Genomic DNA, 18,775 nt, shown 5'->3' on the forward strand with positions numbered 1-18,775 from the left:
AAAAGCATATGAGTTGCTAAATTCAGTCATCAACAATATTCCTCATGCTTGGAAAATTTGTGCCATTTGTAACACTTTTTTTCTTTTCTCAATTTCATGACATTTTTTGAGTCTAAACAAACCTTTAATGACTGTGAATTCACTACCTACCAATAAACCTCAACTACACACATACCTTTTCTTTCTTGCCTGTGACCCTTTCTCTCTGCCTTTAATTGTAACTGCAACTCTAAGGCATTTGAGGGTACATGTTATAGAGAAGGTGTTATCTTAAAAATAACACTGTACAGTAAAAAGAAGACCCTGAAAGATCAAAACAAACAACGATTAGGGGTTATGAAATTGCATTTCTATTGTATTATTACAAAGAATCTCAACTAGTTACTATTAAAGCTATTAGAAGTTTTATGCAGCAAAAAGTTAAAAAAATGATTTTAAAAAATTCAATCTCAAGTGGTTACTACTAAAGCTATTAGAAATTCTATGCAGCAAAATTTTTTAAAAATATGATTAAAAAATTCAATCTTCAGTATGAAAATTTGGAATGAGAAGATGTAGATGTACTCTTTATTCTTTTTAAAAAAGGCATGAGGTGTAATGAGTACTAGGAACTAAGAATTATACATTGATGGGCAATGGAAAGATAAAGCAGAGGGAATGAGGAAAACTTATGTCAAGTTGAAAATAAAAGGTTCAAATGCTCCCAAAATAACTTTTCCAAAAATCTTCCCTTGAAAATTCAGTTTCTTTCCTCATGATGACATTAGGCATTGGCAGAGAGAACTAAAAAAAAAAGAAGCATTATTTAATTCTCATACAACAGAAAAATATCTTTTCTCTAACACTGACTTGCCTTTTAAATCAAAACAATAAGAATCTGAATTTATTTTTAACTAAAGAGCATTCTTTAAAAGTTTTTTTGTCTTTTCAATTCCCTTTATACATTAAAAGATAAAGTGTAATATGGAACAAAACATTAATGTGCAAATTAAGGTAACAAAGGCACAAAAAACTGAACTGTGACTTTTATAAATAGAGACAAGCAAAACTGTCAGAAACAAGTTGACATTCAGTAGTGGCACCTTATATACATTCATTTTAAAGTTGTCAAATCTAGAGAAATTATAGTTAAATTAATTTTATCAATATTTATTAGCCATGGTTAGGGTCATTCTTCATCCTTACAAATAAGCCAAACTCATGGCAGGAATTTTGGTCTGTCTGTCTTGAGGGAGTTCTGTTGTGCAGTATGTACCAGTAACTGACAATGGCTACTCTAGGGCGATGAGAAAAGAAGCAAAAGGAGAACTTATGACTTAATAGTTTCATTTCTTCCTGGTAAATGTAAATTTTTTTCTTATGACTTTAAGCCATCTCAGACCCTTTATGCCTACCTCATAAACCACTACTTGGCCACCATTCATTAAAGTAACAGTACTAAAAGTTCTTTACTGAGATAAGGAAAAACTGGTAATGACATCTTTGTTTAGAAATTAGTGCTGGGAAGTAGGTGGGAAAGAAGAGAGTGGGGCTGTGACAAAGAAAATGTAACTTAGAGGGAAGCCTTGTGTTAGGCATTAGAAAATCTGAGTTTCAATTTTTATTACATAAATACTAGGAAACTATGGGCTAGTTATTTAAATTGTTTTAAGTCTCAGTTTCATCATCTGCTACAATGAAGATGATAATACCTTCCTATATATCTATATGGACTAAAGAAATGCTAAAAATTTTAAATTGATAGAACAGCATATATTCACATGAGACTGACTTGTTATTTGCAACAGGAAAAGAAGAACTCAGCTAGGAAATAAACATATGCAAGCAAAGCTAATTTTCTTTTCTTTTTTTCTTGACACAGTATCAAAAGGTTGCTGGGCTCTTCTTCAAATTTCACTGCAACATTAAGCCTGGAGAATAGTTGCCTAGAGAACAGGGATGATATAAGTCTTTATGGATATACGGGAGAGTCGAAGAGATAAGAACTAAATTCTGGCAACTTTACTCTTTACATTCAGAAGCAGTAGCAATCTGTTTGCTTCCCATAAATCCTCAGGCACCCTAAAAATTGGAGCATGCACTAATTTTCAAGGTTCCTTGAACAGACAGTCCTGTAACTGAAATGAAAATATAACTGGTCTCTAATCTTACCTATGAATCAATGCATGAGAATGCAGGTAGGCTAGTCCCTGCAAGGCACCGTGAGTAATGGCAGCGATCTCCACTTCCTGAAGTGGTTTCTTATGAACTGGGGAAGAAAAAAAAAAAAAATGCCAACAGTGGATGATCAGTTTCATTCCTATTTTTATTATCTTATATAGCAATACCAGACTGAATTATGTACTTTCTTAAATGACAATTTGGAAACACATTCACCTAAATACACAGGATATATATTTCCTATAGAATAGCAATAAATAATCAGATAAAGAAAACTCAAGCATCAAAACACTCTTTCAAAAGAAAATAAAACAAAGCCTGATGTTCACTGTGCTGATGTGCTGCGCTGTGCTCAGTTGTGTCTGACTCTTTGTGACCTTATGGACTGTAGCCCTCCAGGCTCCTCTGTCCATGGGATTCTCCAGGCAAGAATACTGGAGTGGGTTGCCATTTCCGTCTCCAGATATTCACTGTAAGGAACTGTTAATTTACTTGTCAGTTGCAAGTCAAAACCACACTGATTCCAATTGGCCAGGTCCAAATTTACCAGTCCCGCTGACATTTTAAATGCCCAGAGTGTATTCAGTTCAGTTCAGTTGCTCAGTCGTGTCCAACTCTCTGTGACCCCATGGACTGCAGCACGCCAGGCTTCCCTGTCCATCACCAACTCTTGGAGCTTGCTCAAACTCATGTCCATCCAGTCGGTGATGCCATCCAACCATCTCAACCTCTGTCATCCCCTTCTCCTCCCACCTTCAGTCTTTCCCAGGATCAGGGTCTTTTCTTCACATCAGCTGGCCAAAGTATTGGAGTTTCAGCTTCAGCATCAGTCCTTCCAATGAATATTCAGGACTGATTTCCTTTAGAATGAACTGGTTGGATCTCCTTGCAGTCCAAGGGACTCTCAAGAGTCTTCTCCAACACCACAGTTCAAAAGCATCAATTCTTCGGCGCTCAGCTTTCTTTATAGTCCAACTCTCCCATCCATACATGACTACTAGAGTGTTTTAGATCGCATTATTTTCCTCTGTCACAAGCAACCTATAAGTACTCCTTCTAATTACAGGTTTTCATTATTGGTGAAAGCAGCTAATAAGCAATTTCTATTCAGAGATTAAGGATAATATAAGAAAGTCTTTTTTAAAAATGTAAAATTTTAACATGGTCTCTGGTTATAACAGTGTCCTGCATAGGAGATCTAGGTCAGTCAAAAGATGTGATAAGGTTAAATATCAATATAATTTGATACCATCTACCTATATTTCATATATACACATGAATTTGATGTTTCTGGCTACATATACTACATGACATTATCCAAATATTTTAGTAGTACCTGCCATGGATGGCCATGAACTAAAATAGTGAGAGGGCTGCTAATCATTAATCATTACTCAGACATTATCAGTGACATTGCAGAGATGGATTCTGCATGGCTTATCCACATAACCCTTAAGTCCAAGTGTCATTAACCATTTAGTTTGCCCAAGGTGTGCTTTAGTATAGGAGCAGATAACATTCTGGTCAAGGTAAAAAGGAAGGAAGGGGAAAGTGCTTTTATCCTTACCTTCTAACAAATCAGAGGCTGAGCCTAAGCAATATTCCATCACCAACTGTAACAGATTGAAATAATAACCAGAATAATTATTCTTATTAACCTAAGAATAAGAAATTGCTAAAACCAATCAACTAACCAAGAACTAAGAATACTAAGAGAATAAATATTCTGATATACCTGAACCTAGATTAAATCTTGGTCATCTGCCACTAGTAATTGATTTTTATAACTTTTATCATCTGCTTTTGCTATTTCCTATTTGAAATTGGAATTGGTCTAAGACAATATGGGGATTGTACTCAAGGATTTAAGGTGGTTAGGTTACAGTATAACTTAAATTTTGTAACTTGCAAAGTGGTAACCAAATACGTGACCCAGTAAAATCTACACTAGGAGTTACTAAGTAGAATAAGTCAAAAGCAGCAAATTATCTACTTTCACATTAAAAAAAATTTTAAACAAGAAAATACTGGTTAGAACCTCAATCTAACAATGTAGCCTGCTATGTGTCATTACGTTAGCTTGAATCCCCAAGAGAGATGGGATGGTTCAATGAATGTCTTAAAATATTTCTAGAATATTATGAAAATTAAAATAATATTGATTTTTTGGGGGGTTTGCAACCTTGGGAGGCTTTTGAAAAGCAAAAATGAGAAAACTCTTTACTTTCATCTTAGATTTTTTTATGCATCCCAGACTACTGCTGATTTGTAGCCAAGGTCAGAAGTGGAATGTTCAGTGACCAATCTACATACAAACACACAAGCATGCACACCCTTACAAATGATTATTTCTTAAAAACATAATAGGCTTATTATGAATTACAAATTTCTATAATCACATATACACAACTACTAATAACATATTAATTCCTTCATTTAAAAAAATATATGTGAAAACACTTGTGTATTATTTACCCTGCATTACTGGAATATTTTAGAAGAATATGAGATACATTACATACTATATTATTATAATTGTATATCATAATATAATAGATAATTGTACATAATATAACAATATAATATATATCTCATGTTATTAATTATTCTAGTAGCAAGGTACATAATACATAATATATTATATACATACATATATTATACATAGTATAGATATAAATTTACATTATTAAATTTATTATATATTTATAGGTGTAATTACATACCATATAAAAAAGATTCTATTTCTAGAATACTCTAAAAAGCATGAGAAATTTAGAAGCTTAAAGTTTAGAAACTATAGCTAAAAAGTTTATAGCTTTCTGCTTTATATTAAAAGGAGATTCAGAAATATTAATTTTATTTCTTATTGTGAAATGAACGAGTCCACATAAGTGAATATTATAATGAACATTAGCCTTTTATGGGCTTCCCTGGTGGCTCAGCTGGGAAAGAATCTGCCTGCAATGCAGGAGACCTGAGTTCAATCCCTGGGTTGGGAAGATTCCCTGGTGAAGGGAATGGCTACCCACTCCAGTATTCTGGCCTGAAGAATTCCATGGACTGTATAGTCCATGGGGTCGCAAAGAGTTGGACATGACTGAGTGATTTTCACTTTCAGCCTTTTATGTGTACTATTTTTCTTTTTTATTCTGCTTTATTAAGGTATAATTGACAAACACTACTGTCTTCTTGGAAACATTGCTCATCTGTATTACTTAATTTTAAAATTTATTTTTAATTAAAAATTTTTTTTAACTTTTTATTTTTTCAGTGGAGTCGCGCAGCTTGCAAGATCTTCGTTCTCAAACCAGGGGTGGAACCCAGGCCCAACACAGTGAAAGCATGGAGTTCTAACCACTGGGTCACCAGGGAATTCCCTCTACTTTCTTAAATTATGTAAACTGATATGCACATATAGCTTCCTTAAACTGAGTATAAGGAAAATGAACATAGAATTTTCAAAATGAATAGAGTAAATGTTTATAGTTATGCTTCTATTTTTTAAATTACACATTAACTCTGTATTTATGTCTCAAATATTCTTTTTCCAATTACTACACAGCACAGGGGCACCTGAGCAGTGGCTAGATGTTTGACCCTGACATTTAACAGCTCTGGTTGTTCTGCTTTTAAATTATCAGGTCTGCTCTCTAAATTCTCTAACTTCTTCCTTAAGGTCAGATTAGTTGTGCCTATTTGTATGCATGTCTCTGCCAGCTTAGTTCTATGAGTTCCTTCCAATTAGCCTACCAAATTCTTATAGACAGAGACTAAGTAACCAAACTTATTAGCACTCTATGTAATCAAAGAGTAAACAGGCTTCAAATAAGAACTCAGAGAATTTTCTGAAGTTCTGAAACATATGAGATTTAGCACTTGATTTCGAAACATTTATTCTGCCTGCTCAAAATCCTTTTCTTGACTCCTTCAAGATAGCTGAGATTGCCAGAGAACTGATTTCCACATAATGAGATACTCCTCTTAATTTCTTCTATTCAGGACAGACACAGTGGCTCTACATATCTTAAGAACTGCTTGGGCAGAAAGGTCTTATGTTTAACCTTTGATAGTCTATCTGAGAACAAAAATTCCATTCCCTAGCTGGAGATCATGTACAGGAAAGGACTTGTACAGTGGTGAGTATTCAGTAAATGATACTGATATTGAATACTTTAAACTGGAATGTGCAATCCCATAAAATACAAAGTATAGCATTTTCTGGTTCTATACAATGTCTAATGTGTCAGATTAAAATCAGAAGCAAAATCATGTAAAAATAAAAACACACCAAGAAGACAGAGTAGAACAAAAGATTGTTTCATTTAATCATAATCCAGCAAAAAAATTCCAGCAAAAAATCTTAGACAATGATAGTATTATCAAGCACAATTCTGAATTTGTGGGGAACTGGAGTAGGGGATGAGAAATGACAAAGATAAAAACTCGAGGATGAGAATAAAAGGCCTTGCTTCTTACTTTTGCAAATAAATCATTGTAAAATGGTGTTATTAACTTTCCACTATCTTTTCATTGAATGTTTAAGAATAAATTTCCTATAGACTCTTAGATGTCATATTTAAACTTTAGAATGTATACAATATGACACACACTGGAATAACAAATGTTAAATACTGAAAACAAAAATCAAATGGGACAGAAATGGGCTGATAATTTTATAAACCAAAGACATAATAGAAAAAAAAGGAAAACGCAAAAAAAATTTATAGGAAAAAATTAAAAGATAATGGAGGTCCTTTGACTTACCCAAGCAGTGTGCTCTTTCAAGTAACAACCTTTATATTCAATGGTATTAGGATGTCTCAATTGTTGTAAAAATTTGACTTCCTTAAGAATATCTTGCCATTTCTATTGAAATCAAAAAGAAAGATCATGATTTTTTAACAGAAAATAGTATTTTATTTTCAAGTATACATATATAACATTCTTTTCATTATTTTAAGTGGACAAAGAAAATGCTTAATACATGAAGAAGCTCATTTAAATCTGTTACTTCTTGTTTTAGTACACATAAATTAAATCAATCACCAAATATAACAAATCCATTATACTAATCCTGCAGCTTCACAAGTGGTACTAGTGGTAAAGAACCTGCCTGCCAATGCAGGAGACATAAGAGACGTGGTTTGATCCCTGGGTCGGAAAGATCCCCTGGAAAAGGAAATGGTAACCCACTCCAGTATTCTTGCCTGGAGAATCTCATGGACTGAGGAGCCAGGAGGACTACAGTCCATGGGGTTGCAAAGAGACACGACTGAAGTGACTGAACATACTAAATTCATATTTTATTCCACAAAAGAGTTGATTGAGGTAGAATATTAGTAAATGTTTATTAAATTATCCATAAGGGGAAAAAAAGAACTGTGATAAAGAAATGCTCAGGAAACTTTGTTTCCACTGTCACTTTCATACTAATTCGCATATGTCAGTTTAGTGACACAATGTCTTTAACCTACCTCATGTGCCTGCTTCCCACTATAGGACATTTTCTTAACTGCCACCACCTCATTGGTGTGAGCATTTGTGGCCTGTGTTAAGAGAATAGAGAAAAAAAGTTAAAAAGAATGAACGGTGTTTCAGCCAGTTTAATTTAAATATTTGTCTTGACTTTTACAATTTATAACATTTCACATTCATTCTCACAGCTTAAAGATGTTGCAACTTTTGACAGCCTAGACAGACCTTTCCAGCCCACTTTAAAGTGCAACTTCTCTTTATCCCTTTCCAAATACATGCAAAGGCTATAATGTAAAAACGGATTGTTGTTGTTCAGTTGCTAAGTCAGGTTTCACTCTTTGTGACCCCATAAACTGCAGCATGCCAGGTTTCGCTGTTCTTCACTGTCTCCTGGAATTTGCTCAAACTCATGTGGTGAGTTTGACTCAGTGATTGAATCAGTGATGCCGACCAACCATCTCATCCTCTGTCGTCCCCTTCTCCTTATACCCTCAATCTTTCCTAGCATCAGGGTCTTTTCCAATGAGTCAGCTCTTTGTATCAGGTGGCCAAAGTACTGGAGCATCAGCCAGCATCAGTCTTTCCAATGAATACTCAGGGTTGATTTTGGTTTAACAAAACACATCCAGTCAAAAAACATCATATTTCCAAAATATCCATACAGGCTTCACCACGTAGAATGTCTACCATTGGAGAAACAATTAAATATAGTAGAGTCATGTAATGAAATAAACATTAAAAGAATGAGGTGATCAGGACTACTCTGGCAGTGGTTAAGACTCCATGCTCTCACTGCAGTGATCATGGGTTTGATCCTGGTCGGGGACATAAGATGCTGCAGGCTGGGCTGTACAGCCAAAAAAAGAAGTGTGAAAAAAAAAAAATGAGGTAATCAATATGCATATGTGATAACAGTAAAAACTAAGATGATCACTGGGTTCTGCATCAGTGTCATACCCCTGATGTTCAATATGATCTTATTTTTGCAAAACTTTGTAATAATGAGTATATGTGTAGAAAAAATTATGAAAGAATTTATACTGAGATACTTATCAGTGATAATCTCTGGATTACTTGATATATTATTATGTCCAATAGAACTTTCTGTGATGATGGAAATGTTCTATATCTACATCTACGTAGTAGATGTATATAGTAGATAGTAGGATGTCAAATGTGGCTCTTGTGACTGAGAAAGTGGATTTTAAATTTAATTTTAATTAACTTAAAATTTAAATAGTGGTTAAAGTATTAAACAGTGTAGCAAAGAGTAACATTAAACTTAACAGGGGCTTTGACTTTCAAAGTACTTATACTTTCTAATAAGAATGTATTACATAAATATATATATATTTAAGTGTACATGTGTAATTTCATTTATAAAGGTTGCCTTGTCTCATAATTATCTGTATGTATCTTCAGAGGGAAACAACAGAATGAGAAAGACTAGAGATCTCTTCAAGAAAATTAGAGATACCAATGGAACATTTCATGCAAAGATGGGCTCAATAAAGGACAGAAATGGTATGGACCTAACAGAAGCAGAAGATATTAAGAAGAGGTGGCAAGAATACACAGAAGAATGGTACAATAATGATGTTCACGACCCAGATAATCACGAAGGTGTGATCACTCACACTCACCTAGAGCTGGACATCCTGGAATGTGAAGTCAGATGGGCCTTAGAAAGCACCACTACGAACAAAGCTAGTGGAGGTGATGGAATTCCAGTTGAGTTATTTCAAATCCTGAAAGATGATGCTGTGATGCTGCACTCAATATGCCAGCAAATTTGGAAAACTTAGCAGTGGCCACAGGACTGGAAAAGGTCAGTTTTCATTCCAATCCCAAAGAAAGGCAATGCCAAAGAATGCTCAAACTACTGCACAACTGCACTCATCTCATACGCTAGTAAAGGAATGCTCAAAATTCTCCAAGCCAGGCTTCAGCAATACATGCACTGTGAAATTCCAGATGTTCAAGCTGGTTTTAGAAAAGGCAGAAGAACTAGAGATCAAATTGCCAACATCCGCTGGATCATCGAAAAAGCAAGAGAGTTCCAGAAAAACATCTATTTCTGTTTTATTGACTATGCCAAAGCCTTTGACTGTGTGGATCACAATAAACTGGAAAATTCTTAAAGAGATGGGAATACCAGACCACCTGACCTGCCTCTTGAGAAATCTGTATGTAGGTCAGGAAGCAACAGTTAGAACTGGACATGGAACAACAGACTGGTTCCAAATAGGAAAAGGAGTACGTCAAGGCTATATATTGTCACCCTGCTTATTTAACTTATATGCAGAGTACATCACAAGAAATGCTGGGCTGGATGAAGCACAAGCTGGAATCAAGATTGCCGGGAGAAATATCAATAACCTCAGATATGCAGATGACTCCACCTTTATGGCAGAAAGTGAAGAGGAACTAAAAAGCCTCTTGGTGAAAGTGAAAGAGGAGAGTGAAAAAGTTGGCTTAAAGCTCAACATTCAGAAAACTAAGATCATGGCATCTGGTCCCATCACTTCATAGCAAATAGATGGGGAAACAGTGGAAACAGTGACAGACTTTATTTTGGGGGGCTCCAAAGTCACTGCAGATGGTGATTGTAGCCATGAAATTAAAAGACACTTGCTCCTTGGAAGAAAAGCTATGACCAACCTAGACAGCATATTAAAAAGCAGAGACATTACTTTGTCAACAAAGGTCCGTCTAGTCAAGGCTATGGTTTTTCCAGTGGTCACGTATGGATGTGAGAGTTAGACTATAAAGAAACCTGAGCGCTGAAGAATTGATGCTTTTGAACTGTGGTGTTGGAGAAGACTCTTGAGAGTCCCTTGGACTGCAAGAAGATACAACCAGTCTGTCCTAAAGGAGATCAGTCCTGGGTGTTCCTTGGAAGGACTGATGTTGAAGCTGAAACTCCAATACTTTGGCCACCTGATGTGAAGAGCTGACTCATTGGAAAGACCCTGATGCTGGGAAGGATTAGGGGCAGGAGGAGAAGGGGATGACAGAGGATGAGGTGGCTGGATGCCATCACCGACTCGATGGACGTGAGTTTGAGTAAACTCTGAGAGTTGGTGACAGACAGGGAGGCCTGGTGTGCTGGGATTCATGGGGTCACAAAGAGTCAGACACAACTGAGCAACTGAACTGAACTGAACTGAACTGATCTTCTCCATGAGGCTTTCCGGGTGGCTCAGTCACAAAGAATCTGCCTGTCAATGCAGGAGATGCAGGTTCGATTCCTGGGTCGGGAAGATCCCCTAAAGAAGGAAATGGAATCCCACTACAGTATTCTTGCCTGGGAAATCTCATGGACAGTAGAGCCTGGCAGGCTACAGTCCATGGGGTTGCAAAAAGAGTCAGACATGACTGAGCGACTAAAAACAACAATCTTCTGCAAACTCAAAACATAACAGTTCACTGAAAGCATGCATGACAACCATAAATACCTCAGGTAATAATTTTTCCCTCCAAATTCACTTAAGAAATTAAAAACTAAGTAATTTTCTAAAAATTTTCAGAAAAATATAAACACAAGACATTAAGGATTATCTAATCTTAGACTTCTTTATTAACAGGGCTCCACATCAATGTCATATCCTTGATGTTAAGTAAGCTATTTTGGTTCTGTGATATTATTATTGTGGACTAATAAATCTATAGCAGTGTTTTGGAAGTAAAAGATTGGAATTCACTCTCTGGTAAAACAAGGTCACCAATTTTAGAGAAAAATTCCTAATCAGTTTCTTAAATACAATTAGAAAAGCTCCTCAGATACAGCAATAGTTTCTAATTTAAAAAAATTAATTTCAACAATAAATAATAATGGTGTAAAAAGAATTCAACCCCAGAGTCTTAATTAATTCCAAAATGCAGAGAAAATGGAAACTTACTAAATCTTTTTTGTACAAGCACTCAGGTAAAAGTATCCTATTATAAAAATAAGGTATCCACTAGTTACAGTTTTCAAATCGGCAGGACTCTGCAAAGGCATTTTTTAGTATTTTATTCATTTAGAAGGTACAGACTGACTTTTGTTAAAAGTAAAAACCGTTCACATTTTGCTGGTTTTTAAAATGCAATATTAAGATTATGCTTATGTAACAACAAAGAAAAGTTGATGTAAATCCAGTAATACAGTAACGGTTAGAGGGACTGTATCTGTAAAGCAAGTATTTTGGGTATGAATCTATGTACTGTGCAGTTTAAGGAGCCTGGGAAAGGCTTAGAAAATGCTCAGACAATGATGAATTTTAACCTATAGTAGGGATTTATAACAAACAAATCCTTACACTTTATAGAAAGAAAAAAGAGGCCCACACAAATGGAATCCAATAGTATTATCTAATTGCAATATTATTAAGGTTATTTATTATCAACGCTTATTTGGAACAAGAGAAACGAAAACCAATCACCCTAAAATAAAAATGTATTTCTTCACATTTACAGAGTTATTATCACTTAGAACTTGATATGTATACTTGTTTACAGAACCTATTGGCTAGGGAAAGCCTTGAAATTTGAAAAACATTTCCATTTATCTATAGATGGGAAATTTTTAATGCATTTTACACTAGTTAAAATTCAGAACTGAAACTGAAACTTAAAAAAAAAAGAAATCAATGTTTTAGTACAGAGAAAGGAAACTATCAATGGGATTTCAGCTTTCCAATGCATCATACTGCTTTATGAATGATTCAGTTCAGTCTCTCAGTTGTGTCCGACTCTCTGTGACCCCATGAACCACAGCACCCCAGGCCTCCCTGTCCATCACCAACTCCCGGAGTTTACTCAAACTCACGTCCATCGAGTCAGTGATACCATCCAGCCATCTCATCCTCTGTCATCCCCTTCTCCTCCTGCCCCCAAACCTTCCCAGCATCAGGGTCTTTCCCAATGAGTCAGCTCTTCACATCAGGTGGCCAAAGTATTGGAGTTTCAGCTTCAACATCAGTCCTTCCAAGGAACACCCAGGACTGATCTCCTTTAGGACGGACTGGTTGTATCTCCTTGCAGTCCAAGGGACTCTCAAGAGTCTTCTCCAACACCACAGTTCAAAGGCATCAATTCTTTGGCGCTCAGGTTTCTTTATAGTCCAACTCTCACATCCATACGTGACCACTGGAAAAACCATAGCCTTGACTAGACGGACCTTTGTTGACAAAGTAATGTCTCTGCTTTTTAATATGCTGTCCAGGTTGGTCATAACTTTCCTTCCAAGGAGTAAGCATCTTTTAATTTCATGGCTGCAGTCACCAATTGCAGTGATTTTGGAGCCCCCAAAAATAAAGTCTGACACTGTTTCCACTGTTTCCCCATCTATCTGCCATGAAGTGATGGGGCCGGATGCCATGATATTAGTTTGCTGAATGTTGAGTTTTAAGCCAACTTTTTCACTCTCCTCTTTCACTTTCATCAAGAGGCTCTTTAGTTCTTCTTCACTTTCTACCATAAGGGTGGTGTCATCTGCATATCTGAGGTTATTGATATTTCTTCTAGCAATCTTGATTCCAGCTTGTGCTTCATCCAGTCTAGCGTTTCTCATGATGTACTCTGCATATACTTTAAATAAGCAGGGTGACAATATACAGCCTTGATGTACTCCTTTTCCTATTTGGAACCAGTCTGTTGTTCCATGTCCAGTTCTAACTGTTGCTTCCTGACCTGCATACAGGTTTCTCAAGAGACAGATCAGATGGTGTAGTATTCACATCTCCTTCAGAATTTTCCACAGTTTATTGTGATCCACACTGTCAAAGGCTTTGGCATAATCAGTAAAGTAAAACTGGATGTTTTTCTGGAACTCTCTTGCTTTTTTGATGATCCAGCGGATGTTGGCAATTTGATCTCTAGTTCCTCTGCCTTTTCTAAAACCAGCTTGAACATCTGGAAGTTCACGGTGCATGTATTGCTGAAGCCTGGCTTGCAGAATTTTGAGCATTCCTTTACTAGTGTGTGAGATGAGTGCAATTGTGCAGTAGTTTGAGCATTCTTTGGCATTGTCTTTCTTTGGGATTGGAATGAAAACTGATCTTTTCCAGTCCTGTGGCCACTGCTGAGCTTTCCAGATTTGCTGGCATATTGAGTGCAGCATCACAGCATCATCTTTCAGGATTTGATATAGCTCAACTGGAATTCCATCACCTCCACTAGCTTTTTTCGTAATGATGCTTCCTAAGGCCCATCTGACTTCACATTCCAGGATGTCCAGCTCTAGGTGAGTGTGAGTGATCACACCTTTGTGATTATCTGGGTCGTGAAGATCTTTATTGTACAGTTCTTCTGTTTATTCTTGCCACCTCTTCTTAATATCTTCTGCTTCTGTTAGGTCCATACCATTTCTGTCCTTTGTTCTAACAGAGCCCATCTTTGCATGAAATGTGAATGATTACAACTTCTAAACATTTCAAGTTTTATTCTTTAAACTTATATTCGTACTTATTCCTTCCAATTGTCTCAATGGTCTCAGTAATGTTAAACAAGATCACTGATTCAAAATATATTTATTGAGAACTTACTACATATGTGCTTCTAATATTTTCATAACCATTTCTAGGTACATTTAGACTATTGTCAACTCTTTGCTAGTTTATAGAGAAATATAAGAATTAAAACAAGCTTTTCCTTTTGCCCTAGTTATTTATCCTCAACTAAAACTAAAAGGTATTTATACCCCAGAAAAACAAAACTAAATTATCTGCTTTAGGTAGATTATGGATGATATGCTGAGTTCAACAAGGCAACACTAGAACCCTAGAAACTTTATAACTGTCTTTAAGTGACTACAAAAATGAACACGTTCTACCCTTTTTATTTTCCTTTAATACAGAGTTTTTCATTATTTCATTTTTACTGCTGCTAAATTCTAAATTACTTATGTAAATCCAAATACACTGAGATATTTCATCAATAGTTTCAATTTTCCCTGAAAATAATGTATATTCTTAACTGATTTATTCTACAAGAGCAGTGCCAGCATACATTTCACTTTTAACATATTCTCTGGCATCATTCTGTGTAAAAAGCTATAAACTACAAAAAATCTAACAGAATTATAGTGCTGAGGTATAAAAATTTTGAAAATGTTGCTTGCTAGACTCTGGTCTTTACAGCTTGCTAATATGACTCTGCCACAAGAAAAGTACTAATAAGCAGTGCCAAATTCTCTGAGTTCTTCATAATTCAAGTATCTATTAGGTGTTTAAAATTTGGCAGGTATTGGGCTAAATGTCAGGGATACAATTGTGAGTAAGTATGCCAAGTACCTATCTCTCCTCTAGTAGCATAGACAGCAACAAAAATAAAATCATAATTAGTATAGATCCTATGATGGATGATTGAAATAAAACTTTTATTAACTAGACCAATGAGAATAAGAGGGAATATAGAGCAAACCAATGAATCCTAAAGGAAATCAACTCTGAATATTCATTGGAAGGACTGATGAAGCTGAAGCTCCAATACTTTGGCCACCTGATGGGAAGACCCAACTAACTGGAAAAGACCTTGATGCTGGGAAAGACTGAAGGCAAGAAGAGAAGGGAGCAGCAGAGGATGAGACAGTTAGATAGCATCACTGACTCAATGAACATGAATTTGAGCAAACTCCCGGAGATAGTGGAGGATAGAGGAGTCAGTCGTGCTGCAGCCCATGGGGTCACGAAAGAGTTGGACACGACTTAGTGACTGAACAACAACAATAGTTCAGATATAGAGGGATCACCTCATAAAGGACCTTAGAGGCTGAATACAGTAAGGAATTTGAACCTAACTTAAGGACAGAGGAGGAGACCCCCTGAAGACTTTATAGAGAAAAGGTGATGTGATCATATTAACATCTTTCTGCTCCCCAACAACCCAAGCTCTCTGTATGTGGCCGAAAGACTGGAGAGAGACCAGAATGGATGCACAGAGATCAGTTTGGAGGTTACAGCAGTTGTAAGAGATGGTAGTCTTCTCAGTTATAATGGTATGAGTGAGAAGAAGAAGAATCTATTAATAGGGAGGAGCAACATGGACTGGCAAAGGAGAAAATCCATTTTCTGCCTATGAGACAACTGTAGATAAAAGGTTAAATCTTTTTCAAGTTTTATAAGAAAGTATCAGTTAATTTCCCTTTAATCTGTTTTTTTATGTGCCTTATGGATTTATATGGGGCTGCACTATACACTTCTGTATACAGGCAATATATAGTTAATGATTACATTTCAGTATCAAAGCCATCCAGGTATCTTTGTGATTTCTCTAGTCTATCATTATCAACAAATAACACATTTTTCAATACATCATGTTACTCAGAACACCTTGCAATTTAAAACTCAAGAATTGCTTATTTCTGGATTTTTCCATTTAGTATTTTTGGATTGAGGTTGACCACTGATAACTGAAACTGTGGATAAGAGGGAACTAGTGTATTCTAGCTAATCAGACAGGACTTAGTCCAAAAAGCACTGGGTTTTCTACAGCAAAGTAAGTCTCATTTAACCCCTAACACAAACAGCGTGTTAGTAAGTTTCAAAGCATTCTTGGTTTATTGTATTTATTCTAAAAGAATTGAGAAGGGTCTGGCTGCTTTTTAAAACTGAAGAGTCAAACAGAGATTGGAACCACTGTCTTTCTTTAACCAAGAGAGATTCTGAGATAATGAGTTAGTCATAAAGTAATAGAAGGACAGTAAGAAAGATGACTGACTGAAGAAAGTATATCTAAGCAAAACAAACAGGTCACAACCAAATGTATACAGAATGCTTCCATTGTTAAAAAGTTCAAAATGAGGCAAAACCAAATTATATTATTAGGGGGTGGAGAAGCAAGTGGGTTATATATAAAGACAAGGAAGTCATCATAACAAAATTCAGCATAGTGGATTCTTCTAACCAAAAAGGGGCTTTTGGGTGCTGGCAGTATTTTATTTCTCAGCATGGCTGGTGGTTATAAAGGGATTTACCTTTTACTCTTTAAATTATATATTAAAATATATGTGTGTATGTTTCATGTACACTCTGTATATATGATATAATTGTAATTTTAAGAATCCTTTTCAAAAACTGTGTCTCAGTGAATGAGAAAGATAGGACTTTGATTGGCCTGTAAATACTACTATAACCTCAAAGATTAACATGAGTGTATTAACTAGAAAATTAGCACTCTCTTCAGCCATGGAAGGTAGCACTTAATGATAAAATGTACTTGAGTGGGAGCCAAGTATTAGATGGGGGTGAGGGAAGAGGAGTGGTGGTAGTGCTGAGTGTAGACATGAATGAATGAGAGAGCATTCAGAGAAAACTCCGGCTTAAGATCTGGCTAGAAACAAAAGGATGAGCTCAAGATGCAATGAATATAATCGCATTTGGAAGGACAACTAAAGATAAGCCCTATCTAGATGGAAGGACATAAGGGACCACTTAAAAAAAAAGTCAAATACTGTTTAAGAAAAAAAAAAAGTATGTGATAACAGGTTTGTAAGAGAAATAGGTAATAAGTCATACTTAAATATTACTTGCTTTAATCAACTAGTACTCTTAAGGCAGTATGTGTTAATGTCATGATGCAAACTTCTACAGTTATTGAAATAAAGAAGTATATTTTTATGAAATGAACTTTAGGTGAATCAGGTATGTTAACACTTAGCTGATCATTTCTCACTCTTCTCATCAGAAGATAAAGTCGTGGAACTCGAATTGACTCTATGGAGCTAGGCCATGTACCCCTTAACCTAAGATACTGGGTTAACAGGATTGCTACTAAAAATCTGTCAGTCCATCTAAGTGGTTTCCCATTTGGCCATCCACCCATCTATCCATCATTTACTGATGTCATTTACATCCTACTACTCAGACATTATACTAGTTACTGGGGACATAGCAATGAACAAGTAGATATAACTCTTGTCCTTATGGAGCTTATTATTTAGTGAGATGTAGATGAATCCAAAAAATTCACACATAATTATTCAATTATAACTGTGACAAATGCAACAAAGTATAAGCACACGGGGCTATGAGACCATAAACGAAGTCTTAATTCAGTGATGGAGGGTTGAACAGAAATGGCTCTCTTGCGGATTTAACACTTAAGCTGATATCTGTAGGATAAATGAGAGTTAGACAGGAATGGGGAAACAACGTGTAGAATTCTTGGTAGGAGGAATAGCATATATAAATGCCCTGAGGCAGAAAAGAGCATGGCATGTAAAGGAAATGCACAGGGTTCAAATTCAAGCTTATAATGTTTTTGCCTCACTTTGATAGCAGAGTCATTTGATATAGATACCACTGACTTGAATAATGCCTAGAATTCTAGGACTGGATTTTCAGCAAAGACTATTTGCCTGGATTGTAGACAGCACTTAATTTGTAGAATAAACATTAAAAACAAGAGCATATTACAAGTAATAGTTGGAATGTATAGAAATCAAACTTTCATAATTTGATCCAAACAATTTTTAATCACTTACAAAATAAACTGCTCCAAAACTTCCATGTCCAATTTCATGTAAACCAATAAAAAGCTCTTCAGGATCATCTTTATAGAACAGATCAGCAGTCTCTGGGTCTCGTGGCACACCTTTCCGCATGATGACCAATATGTGCAAGCACTTTGCTTTTGAAATCCCAACCAGCTTTCTCTCTCATTGACAAATATTTGGGGGAGAGGGTGTAAAATTTCAGTACCTGTAGGAAAATAAGGTTTGACATTAACTTATACCTTTTGTTTGGTGGCAATTATAAATTCATATTAAAAAGTATCTTGGTCTTATAAATTACAATAAAAAGACAGATAATCCAAAAGAAAAATGGGCAATGGATCTGAGCATATATTTCTCCAAAGACATACAAGTGGCTATTAAAACATGAAAAGATGCTCTATACCATCAGTCATAAGACAAATAAAAATTAAAAACACATGAGATACCATTTTCATACCCACTAGGATGGCTATTAACAAAAAGTCAAATAATAAGTATTGGTAAGGATGTGGGGAAATTCAGACCTTCCAAAACTGCTCATGGAAATGTAAAATGGTACAGTCATCTTGGGAAAGAGATTGGGAGCTCATCAAAAACTTAAACAGAAGAGTTATCACTTGATCAGAACAGAAATTCTCACTCCTTGGTATATACCCAAGGGAA

At 35.7% G+C, this 18,775-nt stretch overlaps 1 protein-coding gene across 4 annotated transcripts in view; it reads right to left on the reverse strand.

Annotated features, from left to right (window-relative positions):
• The window catches only part of TAOK3 (TAO kinase 3), a 181,222-nt gene that overhangs the window by 67,879 nt on the left and 94,568 nt on the right, over positions 1 to 18,775 (reverse strand). For all 4 annotated transcript variants that reach the window (XM_081539729.1, XM_081539728.1, XM_081539725.1 and 1 more), the window contains 5 exons: positions 18,101 to 18,317; positions 7,635 to 7,706; positions 6,925 to 7,026; positions 3,728 to 3,773; positions 2,152 to 2,248 (listed from right to left, as the gene is read on the reverse strand). In XM_081539729.1, the coding sequence (XP_081395855.1) occupies positions 2,152 to 2,248; positions 3,728 to 3,773; positions 6,925 to 7,026; positions 7,635 to 7,706; positions 18,101 to 18,220 (437 nt within the window). In that variant the 5' untranslated portion in view covers positions 18,221 to 18,317. The remainder of the gene's footprint in view (positions 1 to 2,151; positions 2,249 to 3,727; positions 3,774 to 6,924; positions 7,027 to 7,634; positions 7,707 to 18,100; positions 18,318 to 18,775) is intronic.

This window comes from Giraffa tippelskirchi, chromosome 11 (genome assembly GCF_054371585.1).
Source record: "Giraffa tippelskirchi isolate mGirTip1 chromosome 11, T2T-mGirTip1v1.2.pri, whole genome shotgun sequence".
Classification (NCBI taxonomy): Eukaryota; Metazoa; Chordata; class Mammalia; order Artiodactyla; family Giraffidae; genus Giraffa; species Giraffa tippelskirchi.